The sequence below is a fragment of the Phoca vitulina genome, unplaced genomic scaffold (genome assembly GCF_004348235.1).
Source record: "Phoca vitulina isolate PV1807 unplaced genomic scaffold, GSC_HSeal_1.0 scaffold14, whole genome shotgun sequence".
Lineage (NCBI taxonomy): Eukaryota > Metazoa > Chordata > Mammalia > Carnivora > Phocidae > Phoca > Phoca vitulina.
This window is the reverse complement of record NW_022589717.1, coordinates 43,413,505-43,435,410: the sequence shown is the minus strand read 5'-3', so window position 1 is coordinate 43,435,410 and position 21,906 is coordinate 43,413,505. Positions and strand designations below refer to the sequence as shown.

The 21,906-nt window shown below is 40.2% G+C and overlaps 1 protein-coding gene across 2 annotated transcripts in view; it reads left to right on the top strand.

Annotated features, from left to right (window-relative positions):
- Positions 1-21,906, top strand: part of SH3RF1 (SH3 domain containing ring finger 1) — a 178,342-nt gene that overhangs the window by 140,535 nt on the left and 15,901 nt on the right. Inside the window, exons 6-10 of one of the 2 annotated variants that reach the window (XM_032413171.1) lie at positions 4,009-4,155; positions 11,873-12,009; positions 13,205-13,375; positions 15,812-16,071; positions 16,996-17,357. In XM_032413171.1, the coding sequence (XP_032269062.1) occupies positions 4,009-4,155; positions 11,873-12,009; positions 13,205-13,375; positions 15,812-16,071; positions 16,996-17,357 (1,077 nt within the window). The remainder of the gene's footprint in view (positions 1-4,008; positions 4,156-11,872; positions 12,010-13,204; positions 13,376-15,811; positions 16,072-16,995; positions 17,358-21,906) is intronic. The other variant, XM_032413172.1, reaches the window with a different exon arrangement.

The following is a 21,906-nucleotide window of genomic DNA, read 5'->3' as shown; positions in this document are numbered from 1 at the left end:
AGTGTGATGAGGGGAAAGGTCTTTGTTTTGTTCACCAATATATCCCAAATGTCCGACATAAACACTCAGTAAATATTTATTGAATGAATGAATCTCTTGAAAAATGGGTAAAGAGGAGAACTGTTACTTTACATGTAACTATCCCTATGTGAAAAATAGACATGGATTATAGATTGCAGTAAGAAGTACCAAGTGAGGTTACTCTGGAAAGGCTCAAAAGATTTTTGAATAAGGTTCTGACAGAGGTGGCTAGTAATGATGGCCATTCACTACGAGAAAATTGAATCATTTGAGTTTTTTATTTTGCGACCTAGCAACATTTGCACAATGATGTTTTGTTAAAATAAATGGTAAGTTTCTGGTAAGAACAGTGGCAACTCAGAATAGGAATAGCTTTAAAAGAATAAACGGTAATCTTTTGGCATTAGAGAAAATTAAAAGAGAAAGGAGGATAAACCTAGCATTTATATCTTTTGTAGAGAACTCAGCCGTCAGGTACGAGCATGTCTGACGCTGCCACACCAGAGCTGGGAATGAAGACGATAAAAATAGAGCTATTTTTGTTTTGGTTGCAGTAGCTTCGGAAACAAGGCTTTCTGTGTTCCATTAAAACAGTTTCCCCTTCAACCATTCCACCCCTCCTCCCATATTCTAATACATTCTGTTTTAGGTGGGAATGTGTTGCCTCAGGGAGAAGTTATTTCAAGAAGCCGATGGGAGATGTTTCAAGTGCTGCCTGGCTTCCCCAGCCCAGGTTTACAGAAAATACTACTTGTCTAGTGTACTGTGTACATTGGAAGGAACCACAGTCCATAATAAAGCAATGATGATGTGTAACATAGGTGACAGGCAAACATTCTGTTAACCGTGGAGATCGGTGTATATGGAAAGATGGCTCATGGGAGACTTTAAAATAGGACTGTCCTTTTCTTTGCCCCGCAAAGGACCAAGCAGGAGATTTGACTCCTCCTGCTCTGGCCCGTTTTTTTTTTTTTTTCCACTTCCTTTCCTTTCCTTTCCTTTTTTCTTTCCTTTCCCTTCCTTCCTTCCTTCCTTCCTTCCTTCCTTCCTTCCTTCCTTCCTTCCTTCCTTCCTCAATGCTGAGAAAAAGGATATTTTATTATCTTGACTTGGCCCATTTTCTCTCTTGCTTTTCCTTAATTAGGTTTGGTTCCACTTAGAAAATCTGCAGTAAGGAGCCCAAAGAAGTGAGTTTTCATTTTCCTCTCACCTGACTGGAATCTACATATAGGCAGTCAGTGCTGGTGTGATGGCGCTTTTCAGCTCACCTTTCCATCATATGGGTAGAACCTTATCCTTATGTTTCTATATAGAATTTACAGATCTCTCCAGGACATCCAAACTGTAGGCAACAGGATGGGGAAATGGACAGAAGAAAGGAGCAAGGGGCTTACTTGCTATTGTATTTGGTGACTATTGAGTAAAGGCTGAACTTTCAAATACATAAATTAGAAGATTCTTTATGGACTGTGCTGTCCAGGTGAGTCACCAAAACAAATATGCACAGATGTCTGTAACTGACATCTGTAAAAGCATATGATGCTATAAGTAAGACATTTTGTTTCCTCCTCTGGCCTCTGCCAGCTGGAAGAATGCTTCCTAATATTAAGTGTTTTTGTGGCATTTTTGTATTGCCGATGGCTTCAGGGGAGCCAGAGGTGCGCCCACTCATTTCCATTTGCTTTCCCCACCTCTTTCCCTCTCCACAGAGCCCTTTCTCGTGGGGGAGCCCAAACTAATTTGCCATTCCATGAGGAAAAGAGAACGGTAGAAAGTCAATTTTTCCCAATTCAGGGCATTTATTCTGGACATGCTCACCCTCAGCCAATTTACTTCTGCTGCTGCTGCTTAGTCATTCTTGGGTGACTTTGATCTCTTTTTACTCCAGGGTTAGGAGTGGCCCTGTGTTGGCTGGTGCCTGCAGGAGTCTCAGTGTTCACTGTTCCGCTCCCATGTCCATGATGGCGGACACCTTGGAGGGCCTCTGGTCCAACTCCCAAGACAATAAACTCATTAGCAGTTAACTATCTCGACTCCCAGCCTGTGGCTTTTAGAGAAACATCAGTCAGTCATGAGATCTTTCTTAGATATTTGTAAGGTCAGGCCCAGGAAGCTGTATTTTGGTGTTTTTTTCTACCCCAAAGGTTCTATGATAATGGCGTGCACTTGGAAGTGAGCTTCATTGTATCTTCTCAGAAAGACTCCCTCTTTTTTTTTTTTTTTTAAAGATTATATTTATTTATTTGAGAGAGAGAATGAGAGAGAGAGAGAGAGCACAAGAGGGGGGAGCGGGAGAAGCAGACTCCCTGCTGAGCAGGGAGCCCGATGTGGGACTCGATCCCAGGACTCCAGGATCATGACCTGAGCCGAAGGCAGTCACTCAACCAACTGAGCCACCCAGGCGCCCGAAAGACTCCCTCTTTTATGTGGTGTCAACTTACAAATGTCCTTGGGGTATGTATTTAAACAGATTTATTGGTTAAAACAGCTATAGGCCATTGGATTTTATGCTAGGATGAAAAATCAGTGTGCTTCCCATTAGAAATTGACTGGAAATAGACTTTGGTTCACAGGAGAGACAAAAAAATGACGGTTTGGGGAGAAACTCTTGTGAGGTCATCCCTTAGATCTGCTTAGTTTAAGCCTTTGGTTCAATCAATGTATGAGCTAACAGGTACAGATGTGATTTTAAAAGGATGTGGATTCCATGTATAACACAGATTTATTTGTGGAAATAAATTGTGTGCTGTGATGCTGATTATCCCTGCCCTTGGTAAGGCCTAACCCAGCAGGGAAACTCAAAGTTTCCTTCAGGCTTCTGGGAACTAATCTCAGGAGCTTTTCTTTGTCTTGATAATCTTTTTCTTAACATAGTTGAATTGAGGGAACTATGTTTGGGATTAAGTTTTGTTTCGTTTTTTTAAGAATTTTTTTTTTTAATTTGACAGAGAGACACAGCGAGAGCAGGAACACAAGCAGGGGGAGTGGGAGAGGGAGAAGCAGGCTTCCCGCTGAGCAGGGAGCCCGATATGGGACTCGATCCCAGGACCCTGGGATCATGACCTGAGCCGAAGGCAGACGCTTAACGACTGAGCCACCCAGGCGCCCCGGGATTAAGTTTTATTACAAAAGGCCTGGCATTGTTGGTGTATCATTGTTTCCTTGGGGGAACAAGGTACCAGCCAACCACATTCCTTTAATAATGGAGGGAAAACATCCCAGTTGTGTGGGAACCTACACACCTACTTCTGCAGCATCAAGTAATGATGGCATCTGTTTTGGACCTGATATTCAACATGAGTGAAATTGATCGAATAACTGAACACAGGCAATGAAATGACCTGAATAACTCAATTTCTTTCTAGTAAATTAATCTTGGATAGTATCAGGGATAAGACACCTTTTGAAAACAGCTAATTTGGCTTGACATTGTTCCTTTAAAGGTTTTATAAATAATTACCTGCTCTAGGCATGTCTAGGCAGCTGCATTTTAATTATGCATCCCCACTGAAAAGTAGAAGTCATGAAAAATGATCCCGAGAATAACAAAATACCTTAAGCACTTCACATAGATTTACATATTGATAGACAGGTGAGTATTCAGCCTCAACCTACCTTAACAGGATCTTTAGGGAAATTGCCAGTGGGCTAGTCAAGCATGAGACTAACCATCTGAAAGGTCAGTTTGGTTCACAGTGGCATCCCAAGTGAAGCAGTGTGTTATTGCGAAAGCCAACAGCAGTTGAATTCTGTATGAAAACCATCGCAGTGGCCAGTATTTGTCATGTGACCGCCCAGTGTCGAATACAGATTAGGTAATCAGTAAATGTAGATTGAATAAACTTAAAGAGCTTCTGCCTTCCCCAAATAGAAACGACAGATACATATATTTTTTAAATTGTGACTTGCCTCCCCAAGGTTTAGCCAGTACAATCTGTTGTATTAAATGGAGTTGTCTTTTAATTAACTTTTTTTTCCTCTTGGCAGGTTCATATAAGTACCACCGGGTTAATTGTGACCCCACCCCCCAGCAGTCCAGTGACAACTGGCCCCTCGTTCACTTTCCCGTCGGATGTTCCTTACCCAGCTGCCCTTGGAGTGAGTACAGCTTCTCCATCTCTGTTTCTCTCTCAGGTATTTAGTCCCATTAATCTGGCACACCCCACCGCCTAACACCTGCAGTTTACGTTGACACTTGTTAGGTGGGGGTGGATCGCTTTCATCTGTTATCTCTGTTCATCTCACAGAAAAAATGAGAAAGTCTCTTGCCTACAGCCTGCATAATTTTTAACAGTGAGGATCAGTGGCCTGAAGCCATTAGAAGACTTCTATAAGATCCTTTTAATTTTCATTAACGTTCAGCCTGATTTCCCGAAGACTTAACCGAACATTTCTTTTTCATTTCTTTTCAGTTTCTAGACTTCACTTACTTCTTACAAAGACATCTTTATAGAAATACTGAGGAAATCGGGATCCCAAAAGCTAAACAGTTTGCTTTGAGTCACAGGATGAGTCGATTCCAAATCTCTCCATTTATGATTCACCTTTTGGTTTCTCGTCTTCCACTATGATAGCTGCAGCTATGCTCCCTTGGAATCCTCCCTCAGATTGTGTTGATTTTCCTTCTGAAGACATCGCATCCTAAAGAGTCTAAACACTAATTGCTTTACAACATCCTCACGGGAGAAATTAATAGGAGAAATTAGGGCAGCCAAGGGAGATAGATACAAAGAATAACACTATGGAGAGAAAAAAGGGAAGAAGAAACAAGCAAATTCAACCTTACGTAGCAGAAACACAGTAGTTTAAATCCCTGTTTCCTGAAATTGCAGGCACATGAACTACAAGGAACCGGCAATTGTGAGACATCTTTCATCCAGGCCAATGCCTTGCTTATGCTTTCAGACTGTTTCTTTCAGTGCTGAGTCGAATGAGAATAGAAAAGATAGATCCCTGCATCAGATCTCCCCAGCGGGCCCCAGCCCTGCAAATCGCTTTAGAGTCTCACCTAGCTGTGATGCTCTCAGAGAAACAGCGTGGCCCAGTGATGGGGATACAGACCTGAGCTGAAAGCCCAGCTCAACCACTTACTTGTTTACATGACCATGAAAAGTTACTCAACCTCTTTAAGCTTCAGTATCCCTACCTGTAAAATGAAACTAATACTATCTACTTTGGAGAATCTGCACCATGCCTAGAATGTAGTAGGGATGACTATTCCTGATCTCGTTATTGGTCTCGATTGAGGACTGTTGCAGGGTGGGCCTGTGACACGTGCCGCTGGTTGGCTCTCAGAATGCCTTGGAGGGCCTGGTTCATTGTGTTATGGTTTCTCTGCTCTCTGTACCAGGAATAGTGAGGCTTCTAGGCAGCTGGTTTGTTTTTAGGTTGTGGATTTTATATATGTTGTAAAGATTATGTTTCCTTCTGCTAGAATGTTAGAGCCAAATCTGTATCCCCACCCCCGACCTAGGACCTCACGACATATTAGCACATTAGTCAAGATGTTGGCTCCATCTAGTTTTATTGTCCTCATTTTCCTTTTGCCTCATTTTACTTTGAAACAAGGTGGGATATAAATAAATGTGGAGTTAGTACCTAGCTTGACTTAGACCTTAGAAAACTTTTTATAGAGTCAAGCATGTTCTTGTATTTAAATGGAAGTTAATAATGTTCTGGTTAGAGGTTAAAGTTGTATTTTTTTTTTTTTATTTCCAGAACGATTACACTACCTTGATAGTACCACTGTTTGGTACAGGAAAAGTTGTTGATTCTTCTGGGGAGAAGATGAAATTCAGTTAACTTTTATTGAAATGTGGTTTCCATGAGATTCTGTTAGCTCCGGGTGTTTTGACCAGAGCCAAGTTCCATAATCATCCTGCCCTCTTATCTCCAGAGAAGACTCTCTCCTTTCCTTCCTTCCCTTCCCACCCCAATACATACACAACCAGTTGATATTTCCATTTCCAGATGATTACATGGAAAAATTCTAGCATAATTTCTTAAGAGAAAAAGGCTGCTTTTTCTGATCTTAGAAAAATTAATTAGTGGAAAAGACAGAGCTGGCTGAATTTCAGCCCTTGTGGGCTGAAAATTTTACAGTGTAGTAAATGGCCAGTTGCTCTTAGCTGGAGGCACACTCTAGGGCAAATCAATGAGACCGGTCACAAGAGAGCATGAATATACAAAAATTAATTTACATTCAACCATTTCATCCTAGGATTATATAAGAAAGCCTGCATGTTAAGCAAGAGGAAGGTTTATTAAACAGTATGTCTACTTTGCCAATTCCATTTAATGAAAAACTAATTATAAACAGACCTGTCTGTCATCCCAGGAGATGTCTAGATCTCAAAGTCCCTGGTAGGGACTGGCAGCAATGTTTTGGATTTAATATGTTAAGTTAAAGTGGGGGAAAAAAATCTCAGTAGCATGTACCCTCTGTATCTTACATTAATCATGGCAAGTATCCTATTTAAAATTTGAAATATTTTCAAAGAATTTGAGCACAATCACAGCAATAATATGCAGCTTGGTAGAGAGAAAACAATGCTTTTCGTGGTGTGGATTTATTCGGTAACAAATGCCAACACTAGAGTAGGAAATGAAATTATTTCTAGTATTTTTATCATGAATTGAGACTTTCTAATCTTTTACGCAGAATGAAGTTAGGAGCATATTGTCCTATACATTTCACATGTAACAGTTAAAATGTTAGATCTCTAATATTAGGAGCAAAACTAGCATTATATCTATCTAATTCAGACATCAGGCTATTAATAGTAGTGAGGGGTTTTTTTTCCAACTAATTTTGTGAAGGGAGAAAGGTGAGGATCTGTATTAGTCTCATATTTTCTGCACAAGGGCAGAAGAACTCTTAAATGAGTGATTAAGAATCCCCAATCCCCTGTACCAGCTGAGAGGTGTTTAGCTGCAAGATGTCACAGTTAGTCAGGCCAGTAAAGACCAAGCTGTGGCCAGCTTATAGACTGACTGCATTCCAAAAATGCATAACCCTAACTAAAAAAATTTTACATATACACACATAGTGTGTCTGTGCGTGTATTTAGAGAAGCAAATTAAGTGATGTCAGGTTCTCAGAATAGCCAACATGTAATTAGTCCATTGGAGCCCATGGTGGAAGGCTCAGCAGGACTCACTGCTATCGACAGGATCAGGGAAGGGTTCTGGAAGTCGGGGAATGGAACTGCCAATGTCAATAGTTTGAGAGGTACAAGTTGAGCCCTTGGAATTGGTGGGAGTTCTGAAAATCAGGATTAGAATATGGCCAGAACGTTCCCAGCAACAACAGAAAAGGACTCCAGCATCTCAGGAGCCAAGGCCTCTTGATCCATATCATGTTGTCCTAAGAGAGGTAGAAGCACAGAACGTTTTCTCATTTGTGAAAAGCTCACTGAGGATCTGTTAACTTCTGTCTGCAAAGCTGGGTGACAGCAATACAAGATGAGTAAAACAGTGTTCTGAGTTCACAGTCTCATGTATCATAACAACAGCTTCTCTTTATTGGGCTTCTGCTGTGCTTCAGGGTACTGGGAAAGACAGCTTTACCTAAACTATTTCTAATTATAACTCCATCTCACAGATTGGGTATATTAAGGCATAGAGACCTTATGTAATTTATACAAAGCCAATTAATATCAGAGATATCTCTTCTTATGAATCAAATGTAGAACAAGAGATCTATAATTTGTGAGGGAAATTCCATTCCTGGAGAGATTTTTTAAAAGTGCCAAATTCTTAATTACATCTTCCCCTTTAGACATCATCTAAGCATCTATTTCTAGTATTTTTTAAATATATTCTTTAATTTTATTTCTTTTTCTTCATAGCTGTACCCACAACTGACTGGCTTCATTCCATTGAGCATCCAGTTGAGACGTAAGAGTTGGGACCTTCCATCTTTATCTTAATTTTATTGAATTCTGACACCTAAGGGTTTTTTTTTAATCACTAGTGTCAGTATTTCCACTTTTCTACTTCCTACTCATTGTCATAAAATAAAGCAAACTATTCACATAATTGCACAAACCCTGCTCTACACAGACAGTAATGCTGCTGAAATTGCTAACACTCCTGACTTGAGGGAGCATAACGACACAGCAGCTTGAACTGTTTCTCCATCAGCCTATATACATGCATCTGGGTTCAGTACCCAGAGAGGCTATTTAGAGATGTTGATGTGTAGGGTTGAAAGTGGGTTGACTGGAAATCAGATGTTGAGAAAAAAAAAAAAAAAGATTCTGGCATTGGGGGATATTACATGGTATTTGCCCAAGGGACCGAGAAATGCCCAAAGTCTATCCTGCCAGTCACTTTTCTACCCTGGGAGATAGAAATGGATGTGAGGGAAATACACACCTAAAGGACAATTGGAAAGAAAATGAATCCTTTATTGTCAGTTGAACTTATGCCCCAAACTCCAAAGCACTTTACCAGCAAAGCACTTTACTGGTAAGGTGGCCTGCAGCCCATGGCCCGCTTAAAACCTAATGGATCTTGTCACCTATCTTTAGCCAAATCCAGACCTAACCACTCTTCGGTCGCATGAAAGGGCAAAAAGAGGAGAGAGCACTGGAGTGGAGTGGTATCACACCCACACACTTCAACTTTTCACTCACAATGTGCACTAGCAAATGTGGCTTCTCTGGCTTAGAATCCAGCCCTTTCAGAAAGGACACTTTGCTGGGGTTCATTCTAACATAGGAGGGAAATCAAGGACTGCCCTAAGACACTGAGCCAAGATTAGAATCTATGTTTTTCTGACCCCAAAGCCCACGCTCCTTCTACAGTGTAAAGCTGATGCTGCTTTCAAGGTCAGTAGGGTGAGGGGACAGAACAGAACCTGGACGTGGCAAAGTATGATCATTTCACATTAGCGGACCACTGTCCTGTTTTTAAGCTAAATGTTATTCAGAAATAGCAATTCTTGCCTCAGACCATTACCACAGACTGTGAACAGAAGATCTGAATCTATAGAAACACAAGGAGGAAGCTCATTTTTAATGAATATCAGAATAACATCCCATTTTCTACATTAGTATTTCTGTGGTCTGGCCCATAGTTCTAGACAACTTTACTTTGATAATACAGACCTGCTGCCTTTCCATAAAATAAAACTCAAGTGATGAGCGCTTAAGCTATTAATTTAGTATGCAATGTCTAGTGAAAATGGCATTTAAGTGTGGGATTTGCTTCTGAACAATATTAAGCTAACAAAATATGAGCGAAATGTGATCTCTACTTCTTGCAGGCCCATAGATGTTTTTTTGTTTTTTTTTTTTTGCTGCTGGTGGAGAGTGTGTCTTGGCCTCTGGTGCCTGCTCTGGCCTGGACTATGAAATAATAAGCAGGTCTCCAGGTCAGCTCTGGGTGAATGAAAGGCTGTGGTTTGCTCTGTAGAAATTTCAGGTCTTGCAGGATAGCAAACTGCCTGAAGCACAACACGCAGTGGATTACCTTTTGAACTTCCACATCACCAGATTATTTCAGTTTAAGTTGTTTATAAAGCAACCCACAGTACTTCCTAGTCAGTCACAGCTCTGGACTCACCCGAGCCCTATCATTTTACCAACCCCAGAGGGCTGAACAACATCTAGGAATCTGATTTTAATCAGACTCTCTCTCTTGGTCTTTGTGTGCTTATATACCGAGTACATGTGCACACACATATGCACATTTCCCCCAAAGATATGTAACCCAACATTGGGGGGAAAAAAAATCTGTCCAATTTTATTAAGACTGTTTCAACCACAAAATAGAGAGAAATAACTGCATTTTCTCTCAAGCACAACCTTTGGGATCTTTCAGAATATCCTCTTCTAAGCCATATCTCCAATGACTTCTAACTAACTCTTTGTGAAAGGGATGTACATGAAACATTTGTTTACTGTATTTTTTAACTGTAAGAGCTGACCTTTTTTTTACATTTTGTTAACAGAATGTGACATGTTTTTATCAGGTCCGTAGATGTTTTTTTGCCTTTTTCTTCTTAGGGCTAATTTAGTACAGCCTCTGTTTTAATAAAGTTAAGATATAACAGACAATTTTAATTTCCTTTCCTCTTGAAAATAGAATTCTACTCAGATTGTGAAATGGAGGTTTTTGCTTCTGGGCCTTAGGTACTATTTTAAGTAATTTCCAGGAGCAGTTCTCGTTGGGCTCCTTGTTGAGCATGTGCACTGGCCTTCCTCCTTCCCACAGCCACGCTCTTTGGAGATTGGGCTTCGGAAGATTTCAGTGGAAATCATTTGAGTGGTAATTTTACAGTGTCCATATATTACCCGGTGTACAGTCTAGACGTTTTATCTTGCCCGACAAGCTACCAATGTGTTGTTATTACCAGTGAACTGCCCGGGTCATGTGTGCTGAGTGTTTTACCAGGATTATCTTTGTTTCTCTCTCCTTTGTCACTGGGAGGAGCCCGAATGGAGTGAATGCTTGACCTCCTGGTCAAAGGTTTTGAGGACTCTAAGCCCCAGCGCATGCAATTCCAGAGTTGTAGCAACTCTTAAGACTGCCATATTTTGTATGGAGAGTGTGAGTAACGTTCATGCAGTTCTAACTCTCTGAACTGGCCTCTGCCTTGTCCAGGTTAGCACTCTGTAAGCAGCTCTGCGCCTCATTTATTTCTGCACTGAATGTTCCACAACACCTTCAGCTTCGGTATGGGAAAAATCCTTCTCCAAAGTCACTTCAGCAAAAAATTAAATATAATGTGTGAAACGGTTGCCACATATGTCTAGAATTCTGAAATTTTTTTCTACTTAGTTTATTGTGTTTCTGGAACTATGTACATTAACAGGCAGATGAAGCAAATGTTGATGAGATGTGAATTTTTATTTCACGAAATAGAAACAAAGTGACTGTTACGAACTATATTTAGAGATCATTGGGTTTTTCGTATTTATACGCTGATGTGTGAAAGCCATTTATGCTTTCCTAGGTGCATTCTTTAGTTTTCTTATTTCTCTTTTAATTCAGTTTTTACATCTAGTGGTTCAAAGATTTGGGAAGGCCGAGGTGGGGGTTCAGGGAAGTCTTTGTGTGCCTGTTTTCCCAGGAGTTTCAGTATACAGACCCTGAAGAATCATCTGGGGTTTATAGATCAGAAAGTAACAATTGCTCCATTGATTTTCAAAAGGCATGGAATCCTGTAGGCAGAACCCCATTAGGCTGTGCCCATAAAGGAACCAGCAGCTTTTCACTGGTGTACTTGTTAAAGATTACCAGCCTTGATAGTACTAAATTTCAAAAGCTGGCAAAGTTAAGAAAAGAATAAGCAAAAGTAGCAACAATAGCCCAGTGATTGTGGCTTGCTATTGTTTGGGCTTTTTGGAAACCAGGCATCAAAGGAAATTTTCTTCTGAAGGAATGGTTTGAGATATAGGGCAGCTGAATTGTTCTGTGTTGTGTTTAAGTTACAAGTTACAGAAACAATCACAAATTAATTCCTAGCAAGCAGTGTGACATTATAGCTGCCCGCTTGAAAAGCGTTGGGGTTCTTATCCAGGTCTATACTGAAAAATGTTATTAATCTTAAAATTACATGCTGTTGTTCCATTTTTTTCTTTCCCTCTTCCCCAGTGTCATTACTTACTGTTTGCTAAAAAAGTTGCTGTGGCTCTAAGATCTTAAAGGAGAACAAGGGATGAGTTTTTTTTTAAAAGGAGGCTTTCTTCCAAGGTAGCCTGCTGGTTCTGCTCCCTGTGGATTCCATTCAGGTCTTTTCCTGTGGATTCCTGATTCCTCTTCCCTCCCACCTTCCATAAAAGATGTAAATAAATAAATCATTCATTCTTCTTCTCTCTCTCTCTCTCTGTCCTCATACCAGACGATGAATCCTCCTCTTCCACCGCCCCCTTCACTGTCCTCCACACCTCCGGGCGCTGCTGCTGGAATGGGACTGAGGCCCACAGCGGGACCCGCTGACCAGATTGCACATTTACGGCCTCAGACTCGCCCCAGTGTGTAAGTGAGGGTGTCATTTATTACTGCTTTAAAGTTCATTTCAGACTAAGCCCAAACAGCAGAGGTAGAGAAACACCTTTCTGATAGGAGCCGGTGACAGGCTTATGGCTCACCAAAGTGGTTTGTGTTCTGCAAACTTACACCCAGTCGTGCATATAATTAGGAAACTGCTGAAACAAAATGGGTCCAACACATGAGCTTGCTAGGGAGCCATTCTGCTAAGTGAAGGCCTTTTACAGTTTAGGGAAACGTAGTGTTCGCTTCTTCATAATACTGTGTGTACATGGAGCCATCTTTTTGTATAAGTCCTGTTTGAGCATTTTGTCTCCAATTTCATTCCTTGCATTAGGATACTAACGAACAGGAAGGTATTCCACACAAATCAGATCTAGAGGGAGTGTGCATGTGAAAAGCTGTAAGTCCCCAGCATTAAGTATCCAGAAAAGTCTCATTGTCTCATTGTCTTGTTCAACGCTTACCAATGGCAGAATACAGCTAGATTTTTGTGGCTCCTACATTGTGTGATTTTATATGTGGAACACTTTAGAGCCCTGGTTAAAACAAACAAACAAACCACTATTGGTTAGTGTTGCCTGCCTGGTTTCCATATGTTGGTGGCACAGTCACCTTGCATTGTGGGGTGGTTTTGCACTCTATGATCTGGGCTTTTTTTCCTTTTGACTTTTTCAAATTCAGTATTTTTCCTGCTGAGCATACAAAAGCAGATGCAACCCAAGCCTCTAGGTTCAGCTTGTATGTGGAAGGCAGCGCGTTGTGCCTCCCAGTGGGATTTCGTGCCATATGTCCTCATTCAGGGCTACTTCCCACATCTAACAAGTGCCATTTGAAGAGCTCAAGTTTCCCAGTGGGTCCCTAATCCCCAGCAGCAGGTTAGGCACTTTGGGAAGCTGCATAATTCTTTCACACCCCACAAATACCATTTGGTGGGATAGTCACCTTCACATTGGGGGGACCAGGTTGGCAGTTCTTAATCAGGAAGGCGTCTGTCTTTTAAATGTAGGCCACTAAACCTCTTTCAATGGAAAATTACCAATGCTACTTACAGGTTAGAGGATTATATTTTCTGTTTACATCTGTATGGAATATTCAAGACTTTGTAACAAGGAAGAGTTTTTGTGCATCCTGGGGTTTATCTGTTACTCAGCCTGAAATCACATACTCTTTTCTATTCTAGGTATGTTGCTATATATCCATACACTCCCCGGAAAGAGGACGAGCTGGAGCTGAGGAAAGGGGAGATGTTTTTAGTGTTTGAGCGTTGCCAGGACGGCTGGTTCAAAGGGACATCGATGCATACCAGCAAGATAGGGGTTTTCCCTGGCAATTATGTGGCACCAGTCACAAGGTATGGTTTTAAGTAAATGGTTTACTAAGTTCTAAACAGAGAAGCTTTGTTCTTTTCCATGGTTTTCAGCCTATCCAAGATTCCTTCTCACACTATAATTGCCTGTTACATAGCCAAGATTTTAAAAATTCATATCTATACTTGCTGAAATCCCTTCTAACTCTAAAATTCTTAGCTTACTTTTCACATGAGTATATGTGAAATTGTATGTTTCTACCAATATATGTACTGGGTTTTAAGTTATTTGTTTGAAGTTATATGTCAGAGGATCCAACTATACCAATTTTCAACATTTTTCTGCTCAAAAATAAAAAATATCATGTTTAGTATAAACAAAAGCTATATTATTAACATGTTTACATAACACTTACTATATGCCAGGCAGGCAGATTTCGAAATGCATATTACACATAATAACTCTTGAATCCTTAAGCAACTTGTTGATGTAGTTGCTATTATTATCCCCACTTAATAGATGAGAAAACAGAGGCACAGAGAGATTAAATAACTTGTCTGAGCTCGCACAGTGAAGGAGTGCTTAAACCTAGGTGTCTGGCTCTATATTTATTCCAATAGTTTGGTGATTACCTTGGAATTCTGGCAATTAATTTCTATAATATAGTCAGAAATAAAATTCCTTAAATATGACATTGATCCTTCATCCCTCTCAAAAAGGGTGATTTTGCTCCTCAAGGGAATCTGTCAATGTCTCAACACAGTTTTGATTGTTACTCTGGAGGATGTGGGAGGACGTTGCTATTGGCATGTGGTGCACAGAAGCCAAGGATGCTGCTAAATGTCCTATAGTACACAGCACAACCTCCTACCAAAGGGAATTGTCTGACCCAAAATGTCCCTCAGGTTGAAAAACCCTATTATAGGATAATAGGAAGTAAGAGCTTTATGTTTACAAGATTTTCTTTCCTTTTTTTTTTCTCCCAAAATTTATTTAAAGATAGTCCACCTTCTTGTCACTGAGGAAAGTAGCCTTGGAAACTGAATGGAAAGACCTATAATGGCATTGAGGGAGCCCCAGGTTTTAGCTACTGGGCTTTTAATAAATGGTCCAGGTTTAGCTCTGTTAAATCATTCCTCAAACACCCTGATTTTAAATAAATGGCTTAATGAACTGACATGTTTGTCAGCTGTTGGCCTTGATTTATAGGTTGGCCAGCAGCCTAATCAAATGAAAATCACTATTGTTGCAGATGGTGACAGAATGTTAGCTTTAATTTGACTTGCAGATTTTTAATCAATATAAACCATCTTTTCTGTATATGTTAAAATCTACATTCAGGATCCAGAAGATGGCAGATAGACTTGCCCTGGTGAGAAAAAAAACAAACAAAAAACCACCACAACAACTGAGGGAAATAAAACAAACCAAACCACAACAAAGACTAAGCTAATGAAGGAAAGCATTTTCATAACCTTCAAAAACAAATTATTAAAAGTCTCTGGAGAGATGCTTACTTACAATAAATTCTCTGTTATTTATCATCGTAAATAATAAGGATGTTGGAGTTAATGAAGTATTCTACTTAGTAGAAAGCTACTTTATATAGAATTGTTTAAATGAATTTAGAATATAAAAAAAAATACATGACACAAAACTACATTGAACCTAATTTAATTTAATTCAACCTGTAAATGTTCCTTTAGAGCGGTCTGTATCTGGAGGAATGTAAAAGAACCTTTTCACATGGGCCTGCTATCAAGGAACTTTTACTGAATCAGGAGTATTTACTAAAGAATTTACATGGTAAAAATAATACATTTTGTCATCAAGGACCATAGAAGGAAGAAATTCACATGAAACAATAAAATCATAAGGTCTTAAGCCTAAAACTTAGGCAAGGCTTCTTGAAAAGAAGAGATCTGTGCTGGACCTTGAAACATACGTGAGATTAAGACATATCAAGAGAGGCCAGAGAGAATATTCCAAGAGTGTGTGCATATGTGTATGTGCACATGCATGCACGTACACAGGTCCTTGTGTGATGCAGACCTGGGGGCAAGCAGGGAGAAGGGCAAAAAACATGAGCAAAGCTCTGAAAAAGGAGCGAAACTGCTAATGTTATTAGCAGCGATAACAAATAAATCAACTTCTTTGATGGCTGAAGCAGAAGAATCCAGGGCCTTAAAGACAGTGGAGGTGTTGAGCCTTGATATGGAAAGCTGAACCCAGTAACCGCATATTTTTGAGCAAAATACGACATGTAATTTTCTGTGACTCACAATATATTTCCAGACCTTTCTCTTCCTCAGGGCCATCTTTACTTTGAATTTGTGATTCTTACATTTTGTAGAAATAATTCCATTCATTCTTTAAAATGTTCTGTCTCAAAGCCCTCAGTCATTTTTCTTGCCTTTAATTGTTCTCTCCCCCGTTTTGCTGATGGATTGGGCTTTCTGTCTCTGTTTCTGTGTTGGCAGGACCGTGACAAATGCTTCCCAAGCTAAAGTCCCTATGTCTACTGCTGGTCAGACAAGTCGAGGGGTGACTATGGTCAGTCCTTCCACTGCAGGAGGGCCTGCCCAGAAGCTCCAGGGAAATGGTATGGCCGGGAGTCCCAGTGTTGTCCCCACAGCCGTGGTGTCAGCAGCCCACATCCAGACTAGTCCTCAGGCTAAGGTCTTGTTGCACATGACCGGGCAGATGACAGTCAACCAGGCCCGCAATGCTGTGAGGACAGGTAAGGAGGAGACCAGACTGGAAAGTACCCGGAAAGGGGTGCTTGCCTCATACCAGCTCTTCTGTAACAGCTGTAGAGAAAAGCAGATGTCGTGTTACAGTAATGAAGAACATTAGGAAATAAAGCAGGCACAGTCTAGTCAGGGGTACTTCACATCTGCTTATTTTGGCTAAGCCTGCCCCGCACATTAATTCAAGCCTGATCTACAGATCGAAAGTCTGAAAGAAATTAGGCTGATCCTAAGAATGTCGATAGGACTTGAAAATATGACTTCTGCAGTCCAGACTGTAGGAGCTCAGATCTCACTGCCGTCAGCCGCGTGACCACAACATCGTACTCCGCTAACCAGTGTGCTGATTATTTCTGATGAACTTAATCTCAAGTCTATTTTAAACCTAATGGGATCTTAAATGACTTTCTTCTTTCTGTAGCATTGAAAACCTACCCAAGGGTCTTGGGTAACAGTGGTGGGGTAAACTTGTAAATTCTATCATAAAAACCAAAAGAAGGAAAATGGTTAGTAAGAAAAGGGAGAAAAATTTTGATTGATTGATGGATTGATTGAAAAGAGAATCATTTTAAAGAGGACTGGAGGCCAACCTAATCTGACACTCTATAGAGTACCATCAAAGACAGGCTGTGTCCATAAATCCGTGGAAAGACCTTCTCTCTAACTGAACAGCCTGGGGTTATAGCTAAGTTTCCAAGCTCTCTACAGACTAAAGAGCTGATCTGGAAGGAAAACAGCATCTAGGGACCCAGCTAAGATTAAGTGCTTTTAAACCAGCATACATCCATTATTTATTGTAAAAATGCAATAGCAGCCTTTCATTATGGGCTGAGGTACGGAAATGACTCATATTTTGGTGAGTAGCGTTTATCAGAAAGGCCAATTTTGCTGTTTTCTCTCCTGTCATCTACTAGTTGCAGCACATAACCAAGAACGCCCTACAGCAGCGGTGACACCCATCCAGGTACAGAACGCCGCCTGCCTGGGCCCTGCATCTGTGGGCCTGCCCCATCATCCCTTGGCCTCCCCACAACTTCCACCTCCAGTGGCAGGCCCTGCCACCCACGTGGCTGCCGTTAATATGGGTCGAGTCAGTGCCCCTCTGGCGTGTGCTGCGGCTGCTTCACTGACCTCTTCAAACATCACCACCGCCTCTCTGGAGACCGAGCCCGGTGGCCGGGCGGTGACCATTCTTCCTGGACTCCCCACCTCTCCTGACAGTGCTTCATTGTCCTGTGGGAACAGTTCAGCAACCAAGCCAGACAAGGATATTAAAGTAAGACCAACGTCCTGTTCCTCTGCTTATGTTGTGTCCCATCCTTTCTAACTAATGAAAGGACTCGTTGTTCAACAATCCTTCAAATGCTTACCATGTGTGAGTCACCATGCCAGGTGCTCAATTCATGATTCTCTGCATTGAAACACCCACTAGTTGCCAGGCCTTGTATTGTATGTTTAGGGAGACCACAGTGAATAAGACTTAGTCACTTCTCATGCAGCTTACATCTCATGGAAGAATTTCCTTTCCCCTTTAGTTACTCATTCTTTCATGATTTTGCTGTCCTTAAGTCTTCCTATTCAGTCAGTTCTACAAAAAAATATTTAATATACAAAAGGGTTGAAATTGTTGATCAGAAGTGTTAATTGTGGGTTTATTTTTTCTACAGCATATTGGATTATAATCAGCATGGATGGTTTTCCTCTTGACTTGAAATATGGGTGAAAAATTATTTTCTACATTCCTAGATCTTTAAAAAAATCTCATTTGGGGCTGAATTTCAAAGAAAAAATAAATGGAAAGCTGTGTTTGAAAAACTAACCTATGGTTGGGTTTGGAGACAGGTGGTTGGAGGCAAGGGAAATTGATGGTGAGTAACTATGAACAGAAATCGAAGAGTGATAATAAAGTCTGGATAATTGTATTACAATCAAATGTAGTAGCAACCTAAGGAAAATCTGGTATTTTCCTCAGTATTTTGTGCATTTTCTCCTAAAGTTCTAGCCCAGTTCTGGGAAGCTGTAGGGTAATCATAAACTCTTAGCCACCTGGTTCAGTGGTAATGTATGTCGCTCTATTTAAATGGTTAGGTAAGCCTGTAAATAGGGGTTTATAAGGAAATAAACTTTACAGCCTACTAAAAAGTTAATATTTAATTGTTGGGTTAATCTTAGCGTTTGTGAAAAGGATTGGTATCTGTTCAGTGTTTATAATTAACTACATTAAACTTGTACTCAAGCTGACATGTTCAACTTTGTCAGGATCTTTAAAGAATTGTTTTGTAGTTTAGAATTTAAGGTTTCGGGACAGTCAGTCACTGAGAACAGGGACTCTTCAGCTCTTGCCCTCCCAGGAAAGAATTCATTGAATCACAAGCTTGAAAGGGACCTGTGCCAAAGAGAATAATGGCTCCCCAGAGATGTCCACATCTTAAGCCCTGAAAGGAGAATATGTTTCCTTAATGGCAAAAGGGATTTTATAAAGGTCTTGAGATGAGGGGATAATTCTACCTTATCTGGGTGGGCCCCATATAACCACATGGATCTTCCTGAAAGGGAGGCAGGAGGATTGGGTCCAGAGGAGATGTGACATTAGAGGCAGAGATCAGAGTGATTCAAGGAGGGAGCCACAAGCCAAGAAATGCAAGCAGCTTCTTCTAGAATCTGGAAAAGGCAAGGAAACAGATTCTTCCCTAGGGCTTCTGTAAGGGATGTAGCCCTGCTGACACCTTAATTTTAGGACCTGATTTTTACCATGAAGTTTGTGATAATTTGTTACAGCAGCAACTAATACAGCACCTAAGGGTTATCCTGTTGAGTCCCCATCCTTGACAGATGGTCACTGGCCTCTGTTTGGACACCCTCATTGACCATGAGTGCCCTAGCTCCAGTGTGTCCCATGCCATTTTCTTTTATTTGAGGGGCTACATAGAAATTGTTGATCTTCTTTCTATATGATGCCTTGACTTATTTCAGAGTTATCTTCTTTTTTAAGGCTATACTCCTGAAGTTTTTGTCACTACTACTTATGTCACAGATTATAAATTTTCCTGAATGTTCCAGATCCACCAGGGAGACTTCTCCTGGTTAATATAAAATCAATAATTTCATGATTAACATGACTGGAGTGTCATTTAGTCTACATTCCTCCATCAGGTCTACAAGGATATCATGGGAGAACTTATCAGATGCCTGTCAAAATCCAGATGTCTTTTACATTCCCATCCAAACTATTCCCCAGTCCCCCATCATTTTAGCTGTTACTCATGTTAGCAAGTGTGTCCTAGAGGAGTCTCCTCCTCCATGACTCATTTCCTTTCATTTACTACATCGTTCTAGAATTTTCCAGACAGTCTGCAAAGTGCATTGTTGTCTTCTTTTTGAAAATTAAGATTACACATGCCCTTCTTGCCCTGAACCTGAACCTGATCTCAGGTTCACCAGGATCTGTCAAAGATTATTTGGTTGCATTTTAGCTGTTAATTTTCTGTGTATGCTGGGGTGAATTCATCCTGGCAAGTAATTATTGGATCTCTAAATCCCAGTCTCTTCACCCATTTCCCTCTTATCAAGGCTTGTTCATTCTTTCTAGTCTAAAGATTATCCTTCCCTTTCTTCGCATCTTCTGAGAACCACCATCCATCTCAAACAGGAGGTCTGTATCTTTCCTGTTCTTCTGATTTCAAACATAACTTTAAGGCTACCCCCCCTTTTTTTTCAAGTTTAAGCTGTTATGGGCCATGATATGTTCTTTCTTATGGTCCCTTCTCTTGATCTTTTTGTACCAAGTCCTTTAAAAATTTGAGCCCATTAGGCCGCTCTCTGGGGGATCACATTACTGTCTTTAGATGCCTCCACATTTTCATCTGCTCAGATAATTTGCAGTTGTATGGTTAGAATTAAGTTCTGGAGAGCCCTCCCATTCCTCTTGAAGTATCTTTCCTTTTGAGTTTCAGGTCATGCATATATTTTTTTTGAACTTTTAAAATCAGTTATTTTAAACTTCAGAGTTCAAATCTGACTAGCCAACTTCTCTTTGGGTGCTTACTTCGAAGTTTTCAGTATTTCTGCTTCACCAGCTGAACCTTTCCACCCCCTACTGGTCTCTACCATTCCCCCAGTTGATCAGAATTAGATCCAAAGTGAGATTAAATTATCAACAATTCAAGGAAAAAGTACATCAGAGATTCTAAGTGTATAGAGACCCTAGTTTTAGTTGAGACTTCCAGCAGATATCTAGGTATTTGAGTCTCCTTGTTATCTCTATCTGCTTTCATTATTTTGTGATCAGCATCATCCATTTACTTAAATTCTTTAGATAGTGTGTGGTATGTCCTCCAAATGATAGCTTGTCGATTGCCCTGTCCTTTTCTCTATACATAAATGTCCGTAGTGAGCTACCACTGGTGTTCCATAGAGACATATAACTTTTTGATGTGCACATAGGACTATTACAGCTCCTCGCCTAACTAAGCTATTCCTTTTGAACAATATTTTATTTGGAAGTCTTATCTCAAATGTGTTTTTGTCCTTGACTTAAAAAAAACAAAACAGTTTTTGTCCCTGTAGCTAATTTTGTCTGGTAACTGCGTTCTGTGGTTTGATAAATAAGCATCTGAAACTGTGCAGTATATTTCCAAACATTATCTCAGTTATTTCTTGTTTGAAATCCTGGGCCTCTCTGCCATTGTTATTCTTCTTTCTATGGGATTCCTCGCATCTTCTAGAGTTATCAGTTTAACAGCTTTATCTGGACATTTTTCTAACTGCATGTTCAGTTTAAAGGCTTCATTATTTGATCAGCTAGTCTCCAGGCAGATGAGTTTCCCAGTCCTTATGAGATACTCCTATGTGTGTGTGTGCGTGTTTTATTGTGTTTTCTTATTATAAAAAAATTTTAAATAGACATTTATTTAGAAGTGAGAGAAAAATCTAAATATCCAAATAGAAAACCTAAATATGATCCAAGATTTCAAAGACAGCCATTAATACTATGGTGTATATCTACTTTTTCCCCCTCATATACCAAAATACAGTAAATATTATTTTGGTATGTTATGCTTTTATCCAGAAAATAAAATCTTTTTTTCCAGCACCAATTATGTAATTGACTGTTCTTGTATTTTCTAAGTTTTATTAGAAGACAAACTGATACATACTAAAAATTCTAAGTTTATTTGAGGAAAAACGTATTCAAATCAGGCAGTGCCAAACTGGAAGTGCTTAGGAGCGCTCTACCAACAGGAGCCAGGGGTAAGAATTATGTAGAGGACACATCAAAGCAGAGCAGGGAGGTTATTTGATTGGCTATAGTTTAAGTGGTTGCCTTGTTTGGGAAAGCCCAGTTGGCTGTTTGTGATTGGTTATCCTTAGGTTTTGATTTCTTAACCTGGAGGTGTTTACAGATTTAGGTTTTGGTTTGCTAACGGAGGCTGCTAGGACATTAAAATCACCTCAGTCCTAATAGCCTCTAATTGAATCTCTAATGGTTTAATTAATTTAACAGTTTAACCCTCACACAGAGAAAGAAAAGAAACCATCTCTGAGGCCCCACTTTACTTCATGTGCTTCCATTTTCTTCCCCTACCTTCATGGTGTAAGTCTTCTCTGACATTGTCATTTATTCCCATATCAATCAGCAGTAGGTGTTGGTTCTCATGCCCTCTGCCATATTCTAGATTTTTTCCTAAAAGATAACATTTCTAAAAGTGGCCCACAAAAGATCAACATTTAGTGCCTCAAATGTCCCACCCCCAAAGTCCTAGTGACTCCCTCCCTGAAGTAGCCATAGGTCTTCTTCAAACAGTCTGCTGTTTGAGGACCTTTGC